This window comes from Metopolophium dirhodum, chromosome 8, assembly GCF_019925205.1.
Source record: "Metopolophium dirhodum isolate CAU chromosome 8, ASM1992520v1, whole genome shotgun sequence".
NCBI classification, from domain to species: Eukaryota; Metazoa; Arthropoda; class Insecta; order Hemiptera; family Aphididae; genus Metopolophium; species Metopolophium dirhodum.
The window spans coordinates 31,968,884-31,982,619 of NC_083567.1; the positions used below are offsets into that span (position 1 = coordinate 31,968,884).

At 33.0% G+C, this 13,736-nt stretch overlaps 1 protein-coding gene across 1 annotated transcript in view; it reads left to right on the plus strand.

Annotated features, from left to right (window-relative positions):
- Positions 1-12,813, plus strand: part of LOC132951158 (actin-histidine N-methyltransferase-like) — a 41,235-nt gene extending 28,422 nt beyond the window's left edge. The window contains exons 6-9 of the mRNA XM_061022904.1: positions 908-1,025; positions 4,089-4,416; positions 5,596-5,756; positions 12,511-12,813. Coding sequence (XP_060878887.1) covers positions 908-1,025; positions 4,089-4,416; positions 5,596-5,756; positions 12,511-12,627 — 724 coding nt within the window. The 3' untranslated portion in view covers positions 12,628-12,813. The remainder of the gene's footprint in view (positions 1-907; positions 1,026-4,088; positions 4,417-5,595; positions 5,757-12,510) is intronic.
- The last annotated feature ends 923 nt before the right edge of the window (positions 12,814-13,736 follow it).

Below are 13,736 nucleotides of genomic sequence, written 5' to 3' on the forward strand. Positions count from 1 at the left end.
AAAATTTTGCTTTGTCGTACAAGTATACAACGTTTATCATTTGACCTAACACTTATGGCATTATGGTTTTAAATGTTTTATGTATTATGTGTAATATGAATCAAGCAAGGTGGTGTGGTATCTTCCCTCTCAAGTTGTTCGTAATATTAGCTCATTTAGTTAGGTATTCTCTTTTTTTGTATATAAAATTATATTATTTTAGAGGACACTAGTCACTAGTCTTCAAATAAAAATAAATAGGTACTAAGGATAATGTATTAGTAGCCCGTGATAATAGATTTACATTGTAGTAGATAATAATTTGGGGGCTATGATGATTTGAAAAATGAAAACTACGTGTAGTAATTAATATTAATTAACCAACATTTTATCATTTGTAAACATTGTTCGAGTATAATAAGTGCTAGACTAAACTATACATCAGAATAATATTATGTTTTATAATTTATATACCTTATGTGTAAAACCACCATAATGTTATCCTTAGTACATTAAGTTCGAATTTCGATTTAAATGCATTAACATTTTCAAAAAAACCTTCGCGGGACTTGCAGGGCTACGGAAAATTGGGTGGCAGATAACGAAAAATACCCACCGATCATAAGATTTGTATTGTGATTGTCGATTGAACGATTTTATTTATACATGTTACGTCAGACAAGCCACCATAATCGTGATAACCGTCACTTACTTGTTGAATAAATTGTTTTCTTTTTATAACGACTCTTTCAGAAGAAAATATGTCAATTTAAATTGAAATAGTACACGTCTCACATGTATAAATAAACGTCAGTGTGTGTATACTCGAATATATTATATCGTTTTACAGTTAATTTTTTTTATTTTGACAGTATAAGGATTAAAAATTAGTAGTCTGTAATTGTATTTCATGCATATATTGTTCTAGGTGGGCAGTATCAACGTTAATGTCACGTCAAAATACAGTTCCCAGCTCAGATAACCCGTCCGAAAATGTCAGTGCACTCATACCACTTTGGGATATGTTCAATCACCGCAGCGGAAGAGTAAGTATATTATTAGAATTTATTTATTCGTATAAAAAAAAATACAACTATAGTTATGTTTGGGTATAGATCTGCTGATAGTTGATTATCTTAACATATTATTATAATAAAATTATAAAACAAAGTCCCTTTTTCTGTCTGTATGCTTAAAAACATAAAACTACGCAACGGATTTTGATGCGGTTATTTTTAATTGATAGAGTGATTCAAGAGGAAGGTTTATATCTATATATAACATGCACAATATAGAAGAGAAACACGCCCGGGAGGTGCTCGAACACGAATTTTGAGATTTACGATATAAATTTTCGTTTATTAATGATTGCTATGGACACAAACAAATAGAAAATATTCAAATTAAAAAAAAATAAATCTTATTCTTAACAAAATCCTGCTGTCTATCTGTATGCTTAGATCTTTAAAACTACGCAAAGGATTTTGATGCTGTTTTTTAATTGCAGATAGAGTGATTCAAGAGGAAGGTTTATATGTATAAAACATGCATAATATAGTAGAGAAACATTGCCCCTTTTTTGTATGTTCGAGCATATCTCCAAAAGAACTCTACTTATTTTAATAAGGTTTTAAATTTTAAATCGGGTTATAGGTACAACTTATATTGGATGTTAGCTTATCCGATATTAATAGCCTCAAAAAATGACTGAACCGTTTTCAATAAAAATTAAAAGTTATTTCAATAGATTATTACTTAAAAATTGGAAGGTGTATACAGCTTGACTTTTCAACTCATATAGGCTGTAGGTAAAGGGTAGCCCATACATAATTTTTTTTTAGCAAAAATAAAATTTTTAGTCAATCTAAATGGTTGCATTCGTTACATATTATATTAATATTATAATTAGAAGAAAATATATGGTATATACATTTTGTACAAATATATTTATTAAAAATACAAATCTTTGGCCTGGACAACGTCGGGCGGGGCAGGTAGTAATATTATATAAATACGAGTACTTATATTCATTAAATTAATACAGGTAGGCTGTAGGCGTGTAAAAGATTCGGTTAAAATAAAATGTTATTAAAGATTAAACCACCTTTAATTAACTTTACTACTTCGGGGCCAAAAATACAAAACTTTTTGATTTGGGGTTAGCCTCCAAAATTATTTTTAAATATGGAATTGCATCCAAACACATCATGTTTTTTAAATTTTGAATTTGACTGAGGACGTGTGTTTGTTTTTGTACTAATGTCTTATATTAATAATATATGTTGTATTACAACGCTGCTTATTCTTATTTATAATATAATATAAATACGGGTGAATGATCTATAATGATAAGTTTAAGACAATAATGGTTTTTTTTTCGAACCGCAAACTTCAATTCGAAGTCGAACTGATTTTTATTTTTTTGTTCGTATATATTATACGCATACAAATTATGTTATTGTGAAGCAATTTATTTTTTCTGCGACGTGGTATATGGTTATCTCACGGCGAGCAAGCAGTCGTGTATACGTTACGGATTTACTCTTGCAGGGTATCATAACCGCGACGAGGTCAATTTACTTACAATCATCATTATAGATTAAGCCATTTTGAACTCGTTATAGACGTAACTTGATCATTGAGTTTAAGTCTTGGCTGCTATTTTCGGTGGGAATTCGGAAGCCAAAAACGGGGGACAGAAGCACGAAGAATTAACGTACCCGCGTCTTTAAAAAAATTGGACAAAGTCTGAAAATTGTTATAATAGCATTTATCTCGTATAGTATAACATACTACATATTTTAGTATGTGTATGCGTACGTATTCGGTATATTTATTATTATGAGACATAGGATGGAGTACCCGACTTTAAATAGGTACATGGTTTGAAATTATTGTAGGTACATTTTGAGATTTCTCGGTACAATTTCATGTATTTTACGCAGTGGTGGCGTGTGGTGCAATAGCCGTAACCACATGTAGATGTAGTTGAGGTTATTTTTTAGTGCAACAATATAACAACTCTTCCGGCCCGTCATAATTATTAGTGTTTACTATTTACTATTTTATAAGTTTATAACACATGCATACCTATTGCGGTGGGACTACATTTTTTTTCGCATTTACCCGTATCGATCGGTTGTACAATTTATCTCGTACGTGGTACCTACACGTAATACATAAATACAGGGTGATTGCTTATTTTGTAAGCATGCGATAATCCCGTCATTTAATTAACTTTTGATTTTCAGAATTTTTAAGAAGGTTCCTTAAAAACCATATTTTCAAATATGTATACAGTTTTACGGCGTTCAAAGACTGTTAAATGGTGATACAAATTGTTTTTTGAATGTTTATGTGTCCTGGTATTGAGTTATTCTACTTGATGTAAGTACTAACGACAATAAAGAATTTAATATAAACTTTCAAATAAATGAGATCGATGTAAATCGGTGAAATAATAATACTTATTATGTGTAATATTACCTAATCAAGTTCATTTTTTTCGGTAAAATAATATATAAATTTAAGTATAATATTAAATTCAAATTGTTAACAGACACCACTAGTCAGTTATCAGTTTATCACTAATCGTCCACTAGTCACAAACAAGTTTATTCTTAGTAGGTATAACCTATCTCCACGAAGTAGAATGAGTATACAAAAAACTACCTATACTATTTCAAATGTTGATTTCAATAAGTTTTTTTAAAAAAAAAAGTGACGTAGGTATGTATATAGTAACTGGCGAGTGCCTATACTCATTCGAAGAAAACAAAAAATTTGTGTCGCCACTATAATATACAGTCTATTAATTCACGCGTATGAGTGCCGAATTCGAAATTATGGTCTTTATACAGGCGTGATAACGCGCACCGTCTGTATAGGTACAGTACACAGTATAACAGTAGGTATACGTCATAATATTATAAAGTCGAAAATTCTAAAAATCAGTGTGTCGGAACGAAATCACCTGCAGTATATATGAACCGCGGGAGGGCGCTAGTAAAAATCGTGAATCCCTCTCGGCGGCGATGCACACGGTGGTAATGTAGTAGGTATAATCGTATGGTTTTCCCGCATGTGGCGTTTACCCCCCCGGGGCACAGCTGTCGACCGATTTCGTCAAGTCGAGCAACGTGTGCGTGTGCTACGCGGACGGCGACTACGCGGCCGACGAACAAGTGTACATATTCTACGGGGTGCGGACCAACGCCGACTTCTTGGTGCACAACGGGTTCGTGTACCCGGACAACGAACACGACGCCGTCAAGATACGGCTGGGCGTCTCCCGGTCCGACCCGCTCTACGCGCTCCGGTACCGCCTGCTCCAGACGCTCTCGCTGCCCGCCCTCGCCGAGTTCTACCTCACGCCCGGACCGTTTCCCGTCGACGGGAAGCTCCTTGCGTTCGTCCGCATCTTCAACATGGACCAGAGTACGTATACCAATGTGCGTACGCTGCGCCGGCTTATGCACAGGGCCGGGCCCAGCGGCGCCGATCTATATATTTCATGTGGTGGGGGGGGGGGGGGATAAAAAATTTTAGCTACCCCGCCCGAATGGTGCATCACGATCGTGGTATAATACTGCCTGGTGGTGGTGGTGACCTGTGCCGTACTCGTGCCAGTATTATTGCCCGTTATTTACACTTGCCGTTAATGTTGAATTTTGACGATGATGTTTGAGTATTAAATACCGCTAGTGACTGCAGATCGCTCGACGTCACCCCCGCCCACCTGACCCAACCACAGATGTGGTTCTGGGCATTTTTCCCCAGTTGTGGTACCCGTGTTCGGCGGCACTGGGGCTGAGATATTTTCGGTATAATTATTGAATATATAATAATCTAATATAGTTTTCGATTCCGCTGAGCGAAACGGAAGATTGCGATGTGTATTTTTTTTAACAATATTTTATATTCGTAAAACTATATTGTATAAGTAGAGGTATTATATGTGTGCATATTTTGTATCATTGAGGTGGACATCGCGGCGCTTAACTTCAGCGGACGAATTTAACGAAATCTCGACAAATATAATATGCAGTAAATATATTATTTTTACGGATTATCAATAAAAAAATCCTACTTGATTTTAATATATTTTTTTTAAATGTTTCAATAAATATGGCATGAAATTTCTATCATGAAAATTGTTTTAAAATTGAATTGTAAAACAATATTTTTGCCCATTAAATTTGAATTCTCTTATAGATTAATATTGAAAATGTGATTTAAACAGTGGTGCATCATGGTGTTGCAAAAGTATTTTTTAAATTCAACAATATTTTATTGACAATTTTTTTTTAAAAAAAATTACCCCTTTACACACATCTCGTATCAGTGAGGATTGCAATTTGAGGCCATTAATGAACATAATTAGGGGATTGAATATCCACCATATAATCCAAACAAAGTTCGCAATCCCAAACATGTAAACCAAATTACGCCACTGGATTTTAATCTAACGATTTTCCATGGAGATAGTTCAGGTGAAAAGAGACGTATTTGTGTGCACTATTTATGCGTGCACCCCGTTTGTAACACTCTGACTTTAGCCATGACGCCATGTGTTCCGATATAATAACGACGTGTCTATAATTTCTTGTTCACCAGAAACCTTGGACGATTGGATACAAATGGAAGAGAAACATTGCCTGAACTTAACACTACTAGACGGTACTCTCGATCCTGCCCTCGAGACCAAATGCTGGGAATTTCTGCAAGTCAGGATAAATTTGTTGATTAAGCAGTATCCAGCACCATCGGAAAAAGCGGTTAGTCTTATTAATTTTAATTAATAGCAATAACATATAATGTTCAGTGTTTAAACGGTACGAAAATCGTATTTCAATATACGTATTTTCATGTATTATATGTTTAGGTACATAGATGAATTTAGCCACTTTGGGGTGGGTATAGCCAGATATAGCATCCCCAGCACGCGATCTCGATCAGCTTTCAGTTAAACAATTATTATTTTCAGTTAAATAGATTTTACGGGGCAATATAAGAAAAATACTCATAATTAGCCTCTACGTTGAGCTACTATATAATATTTTTAAAAATTATAATTCTTCAAAATTCAATCCGAGTTTAACAATGTTACGCAATTTTACCTTTTTACTGAAAAAAATCGGTCGCGCGCATAGTGCTTCGGATATACAGGATAATTTTATCGAAAATTCGTATTATTCTCGTAATACTACGTCATGATATAAATAGTAGTAACCAAGCAGTATATAGGTGTATAAGTATAGACAGTAAATATATATGTATAGTTGTTAAATCATAATATAATTAATTTTTTCCATACCTATGTACAGTAGCGGCGCCAGTGGTGGGCCCACCCTAATAGATATTCTCAGCCCCCGGCTAGCCCACCCTGTATGATTTCAAAGCATTTTTATTTATAATTACATCATAATATTTTAAAATTTATAAAATTTAGTTTTTTGTGTGCGACGTGTCTGTAAACCGGGTTTTGACACAATTATTTTTTTATTTCTTTCATTTTCTATATTAAATGTTATAAGTAGGGGCTGAAATTATATTCTTTTGCATATTTTTTTCGAGTCTATGCAGTCAGACGGGGGTTCGAAATCTTTACAAATCATGAAACAGGCGAGTTAATGGCAAAAGTTTTTTTTGCATATTTAGGAATATTTCAAGATAAAAGAATATTTCGTATAATAAAGAATATTCCAGAATATGTCGATTAGTTTTTGTAGATGTTCGATATTTTTTGTTGCAGTGGCGTAAATAATATAAATTAGCACATATAAAAACATTTTAACCGACCGTCATACAAATATGACACCAGAGCACATGGAACAAAATATAGTTGTCAACTGTTTTCTAAACTTTTCTTAGTTAAAAATTTAAAATAATTGAATATTAAATATTATTATTAATAATTTAATCAAACTTTTCTTAACATGTAGTATTTTTCATTATGTAGGTTATGATAAAAATGTTAGTACCTATTTATATCAGGGTTTTCGTATTGTTTTGCATATTATGTATTTATTTATATCAGTTCGTATTATTTGCTTAATTATTTTGCATATAAATGCATATTTTTTGTTCAAGAGAATATTTTAATAAAAAAACATATTTTTTGCATATCTTATTATGATTTTTAAAGAATATTGGAAGAATAATTTTCAACTTTTTAAGATAATATTAGCATCTTATTATGGCTATTTTAAAAGAATATAATTCCGACCGGCCCATATTTATAAGGCATTGTAATATTGTAATTTTAAAAATGTTTGTTATATTTTTCTCAGAAAGTGTTGCAAATTGGTGGATATAATATTATGGCTTTACTCAGTAATATACCGAAGAGGAAGAGGGTTATTGAAGTTTTAAAAATTAGCTGGTATTACACTCGATAGTGACCTTTATTTTTTATTAACCTGTATAATTGTAAGTTGTTACCACCCGGTAGGTAAGGCGAATTTTGTTACTCCACTGGCCCTCTCTTTAAATCAGTGGCCCCAGCTTGGCCCACTCAGACAAAAAAATCTAGTGCCGCCACTGCCTATATACAATAAGTGCAAAACGTGTGGTATCGCGGCATGTACCTATTACCATTACAGTCGATGAATAATTGTTTCTTAATGATAATTATATGACCATATAGGTACATTTACACTAGGACATAAAGTAATTATATAATTTTTCAATTTTTTCTCTCTTAAATAACCTTTTTTTTTATTCTCACGCCTCGTACGTATAGGTATTAGTTTTATATAATACATTTTTACACCTATAATATTAAATAGCTAATGATAAGTAATAATAGTAACACGCTTCTATAATTGATAGTATATTCCATAGCGTTTAAAGTTTTTTTTTTAATATACCTATAAATTGTCTGAAAGAAAAATTACGAATTTACATTTTTTTTTTTCAATTAGTACGCAATCGTGTCGTGTTTTTCAGGTGCAAAAAAGGTCGTATTGCGCAATCGTGCGCACCGTTCAAATCTATTACGTACGCTAAATATATGAATTATGATAAATATAGGTATGCGCGCAGTTATATACCTATGGAAAACGCCACCGACGGTTTAATTGTTCAAAAACCGCCGCTGTATTTAATTTTAAACGCTCAACAAGTTCGCTAGCCCGAGTAATAATTATGTATAGGTATACACCTACCGTCTATATATACTATACTGATAGTGTTACGTGTTAATGGGGCGTATATATATAGTATACCGCGCGAATGTACTTTTGACGAAAACCATAGCTAAAATGTTGATAGCCCGTGCGGTTTTGGAACCTGCAATTATTGCTATACCACCGCACAGGTATATACCCAATTTTAATAGGCTTGGGCAACCCACCAATACAATCGATAAAAATCATTACGAGACGTATAGGCCGGTATTGCGTCGGTAATAATATTGAAGTGACTGTGGGATGTGAATGGTATACATTGCCGGTATAATCGACTTAGTAATATGGACCGCGGTAAGTATACCGGTGGGCTACACCTCCGAGTATAAGTGGGTACCTATCGAATATCGACAATCGCGCGTCTGCGCTGAAAATATATTTAACATTTAATCATTTTAATATATATATGTAATCGGTGCTTGGAAGGTTCCTATAAATGCGGAAAAGCAATTAGTTCATCTTATATTAAAAAGCAACTAAATCAGCGATTCTTAACCTGTGGTCCGCGGCCCCCCGGGGGTCCGCCGATACTCATGTCGGGGGTCCGCGGCAGCCTTAACACATAACATACGTCAATAAGTGACATGAATGCATTATTACAATATTGTTGCGGATTGTTATTATTTTTTTTTTCATATATAATAACATGTAGGTACATTCTACACCAAATAATTGTATTATTAATATTTATTAAGTATAATCAGTTTTTCTTGTTCATACGAAGTTTACACGCGTACATCACTGTAGTCCCGGCTGCAGTTTTATATTTACTGCCACTAAGTGCAGTTGATCGATCGTACTCAATCATGGTTTTATATTACCCATTTTTGTAAAAAAAATTGATCGTAATAAAATAATTATAAATGTGTATGTTTTGTTATGTCTACTTGTGTAATTTGTTATATAAAATAATTATTATAATTTTGGTTATGATAACATGAGATGTTTTGTAAAAAAAAAAGGTATTCGAAAAAAAATTGTTAAGGGGGTCCGCGATTTCTAGGAATCTTTCATCAGGGGTCCGTGATCTACAAAAGGTTAAGAAGCACTGAACTAAATCGTTTCTCGTCCCCGCAGGCTTAAAGAAACGAACACCCTAGTATTTCTTTCCTCGTTCCTAGATAAAGACGAATTTTTTTATATAATTTTTAGTGATATATAATATTTTTAGATTCTGAGCGAAGCGATAAGTGAACATAGTTGGTGCATTCAAGAGATAAAAATTGAAAATTCCCTGTAGTTCTATTATACACCTTGTATAATATACAATATTGCTAAAAGTTGTATACCTGCAGTTACCTATACGTCAGCGAGCGATATCTACGTAATACGCCATAGGCGCAAATTGACTAAATTTTTTGGGGGGGCTCAAGCCCCCCTCCCCATAGGCCATATTGTTTAGTACCACAGAATATAAAAATTAGTCGTAATTACTAGATTTTGAACTGGGGGGACTTGACCGACATTTGGGGGGACTAAGTCCCCCCAAGCCCCCCTCTATTTGCGCCAATGGTAATATACACTCCGCAGAGTACTTACTAGTTCCGAAGTATCAAGTATGTCAGTATGTGTAATTTACTTATTTGCCACAGCTTATTGGTATAAAACGTATGCAAAATATTTGTGCTTAGACCCCCTTAAAAGGACGTGATATATACCCGCTTGTGTTGTCTCCGTCTTACAAGTGCGTATCATAACAAATTTTACGCTCAGCAGAACACGCGTATAGCTCCGTTAGTTAAAGAATTAGAGTGAATTGACATCTTAAAAAATCTCGTAGTAGGATTATTATCCAGGCGACCTCATGGACTTTTTATTTATATTTTGACTTTAAAGCGAGTTATGAGTATTTAAGATGTACAAACAATTTACAATTTTAAAATACTCATAACTCGCTTTAAAATTAAAATATAATAAAAAGCCCAGGAGGTTGCCTAGATAATAATCATACTATTAGATTTTATAAGAAGTCGATTCACTCTAGTTTTTAAACTAACGGAGCTACAGGTGTTCTGCTGAGCGTAAGATGTGCTATGTTAAGCACTTGGAAGACGAAGATAACACATGAGGGTATCACGCCCTCTTAAGATTAAATAAACGAAAAAAGTAACAAATAAAATCGTCGTTCATGTACCTCTAAAAAATGTTCCCGTTAAGTTCCTGAAAATTGAACAAAATAATTGGAACGCATTCTTTCCAAGCACTGTATAGGTACGCTTTGGTGGATTTAGGGGGGGGAGGTGCTTGGGAGCTGAAGTCCCCACCGTTCCGCACATTAAACTCTTTTTCGTTGTTATAAGTTACTTAGATATCAGGTATCACGCATAAGTTCGCAGAGCCGTGCCGAGTGCCCTAGGTTAGCAAAAGTTGTAACGTTTTTTAGGGCGGTAAATGTTTAAATGTGTATTTTAGGGTGCCAAATATTCTTGCCCTGGGGCGCCAATGAAAGTTAGCCCGGCACTAGAAACGGTAAAACTAAACGTATTAATTGTAGACTATATACCATCAAAATGTGGGTTGGGTAAATTTGTTTTTACCCTGAAATTGTTTACGATGAGTAGGCACCGCTACTAAGGAGCTTCATTGACAACGCACATATTTCCCAGCATAAAAAAATTCTAGATCCGCCACTGTTGGTTCATAACCTATACCTGTATGACTGAGAACTGTTATAGTCTGCGTCTGATCAAATCGAAATTTTAGAGAAATAAAAAAATGCATTATCCATCATAACTGTTGCAATTGTGCGTTAGGTAGCCGAGTGGATGTAGGCGGGTCACATAATACGGGCACTGAATTTGGCGTGTTCGTAGTTTGTATACCGTACACAGTCACAGTGTATAATGGCATACGTTAAGTGATTTCGAACGCGACATGGCTCTGATTCGTCAAAATATTATGTATAGGTACCTAATGTGTTTTTCAAGTAAAGATACTCGATCATTTTTTTTTTTTATTTCATAAGGTTTGCGATCTAACGCTGTCAGTGGCGTGTTGTTGATCGCGTCCAAGGGTAGGTCGACAGCTCAATAGCTGGCCGTAAAACGGTTTCGAAATCGTTATTTATTTTTTATCCAAAAGTCAAAATCAACGTTTAAAAACCGTGAAGTAAAAACTGTCATTCGATAATGTCAAATGTCTATATGAATAGCTGCTTACAATTAGTCTTTATATTTTGAACATTTTTTTTTTATCGTGCGTTGTATGGAAAACTTCAAAACTATATATTTTAACATATAGTGTGTTTCATTTTTCTAGGGTTATTATTTTTCATTTTTTTTTTTTAAATAACAACAAATCGAAGATTGTTTACGACTGCCTAATTCATTATTACACGTTAGAATTTCTATAATCGTAAAAATTTGAACTCAAAACTCTCATAAAAAATGTATTTGACTTCGCTCAACTTGTCTTTTGAATTCTCGGTAAGGACGCAACTCATATAAGGAATTGTTTATTACGTTTTCTAACTAATTGACAGAGTATAAACATCTATAGAAAATAAAACTCGACGGACATGGACATACAATAATTAATCTTAGATGTCGTTTTTACAGGTTCTTGTAGTGCATGCGACGATACATTGATTATTTAATATCGTATACTTTTCTTATTCATAATGTAAGTCGTCTAAAAACCGAATGGCGTACCGATCATAGGCTGCTCGATTCTCAGGGTCCGTTTACGTTGGCGATAGGTTTTATGGCGTTTTTTGAATTCAAAGTCATAAATCGTAATTACCAATTACAAATTTCAAACAATTTCATTTTTAAAGATGGGTTCTAATGTAACTACTATAGCGTATTATAATAAACGTTTAATTTATTTATAATAAAAACTATTAACTGTGGCAAGTTGAGTTAAAAGTTACCAAAAAAAAAAATTTAAAGTTAAGATAGAAAATAAAATTAACTTATCTCAACTAAAAAAACTTAATTTTTTTCAAGGTACAACGTTTTTAATTCATAAACTGCCATAGTATTTTGTTATACACAAACATTTACCAAGACGTTTAACACTGTAAACAATTTGATTATTATAATATATAATTCGAAAATAAATGACTAAAATCGAAAAAGAGTCTACGAATCAGCATTGTCTAGTTTATTACGCATGACTCAAAAAGAAAATTAACTTAACTGCACGACAATGATAATTAACTATAAAAAGTTAGTTACAACAATACAAATTTTAACTGCATAAGTTAATAAGTTAAAAACAAAAATAATAAACTAGTTAAGTTAAAAAGTTAAAAAAAATTAACTTTTTAACAAGTTAATGTCCACCTTTGCGAATTTGATGGTAAATATTTTTAACTAATTATGAAAAATTTTATTTTTAGGACAATCTGTCAACATTTCAACAGCTGGCCCATACTCAGATACAACTGGAATTGGACATATTGAAAAATGCCTTGGTGTATGTTAAACAACACTTAGACGTTGTGTTAAAGTCATAATTACATTTTACAATACTATATTATTATTATTATCTTTAAATAATATAACTTACTCTATACGGACTTTCAAGCAAAATGTATATTTTTTTTCAAGACTATTTGAATTACATTTATTTAAAATAAATAAAATGAATAATTGTTTAAACAGAATATTTATAATTAAATAATACATAATACACGGCTTTATATTGTTTTTTTTTTATTGAACTTAAGCCCGGCAACTATGGCCATTAGCTGTTGTAGGGGTAAGGTTGGTATGGTAGGTTGATTTTACGATTTTTTTAACGGTTGTTACGGTAGGTAGCAAACACGTGTATGTGTGGCAAGGTTTTTAACTACTATGAACCCGGGTGGTCACCCATCCGGGAGCTAGTAGCTGTGGCTGTTACTCCCAGTTGCATTCCGCGACTGGTAGCAGCCAACGCGCCACGCCAAGCCACTGTTTTATTTTTATGAGGATTTATTAAAATAGTAATACTTAATATTTTTTAAAATTGAGCAATTGAAATATTACTAATTATACTACCCTACTCACATATTTTTTTTGATTTTGGTTAAAGGCTAGATTTCTTCATAAATATAGTAAATATAATTAAATAAAACAAATTATCAATGTATGTTAATCAAATGGGTACTGTAAATACTGAATATCATATTAAGAGGATGTCGTCGCACCATTTGTTTTCTCTCGCTGACCCATAATATGGGTATTATGCAACATAGACAATCTTAGAGTAAAATCACCCATTACAAAAAAGATTGAGAATAATATTTTTGAGGAAATGACGTATCAAGATGTCTAAATATTGTTTCATAACAATTTAAATGTCAATTAAATTTACATTTTTTTGTTTATTTTGAAATTTGAATACTAAGTCAAATAACAATAAAATATAAAATCAATATGTCATTCCCTCAAAAATATTATACTCTATCTTTTTTGTAATTGGCGATTTTACTCCAAGATTACCTAAAAACATAGAAAAAATGATTCTGCGTAAATGCGTTTTGTCTATGTTGTGTGTGCATGGGCCAGAGAGAGAAAACAAATAGTGCGCTGACGTCCTCTTAGTATGTATTATTCGCCATACATAAAAAATACGTGCTAA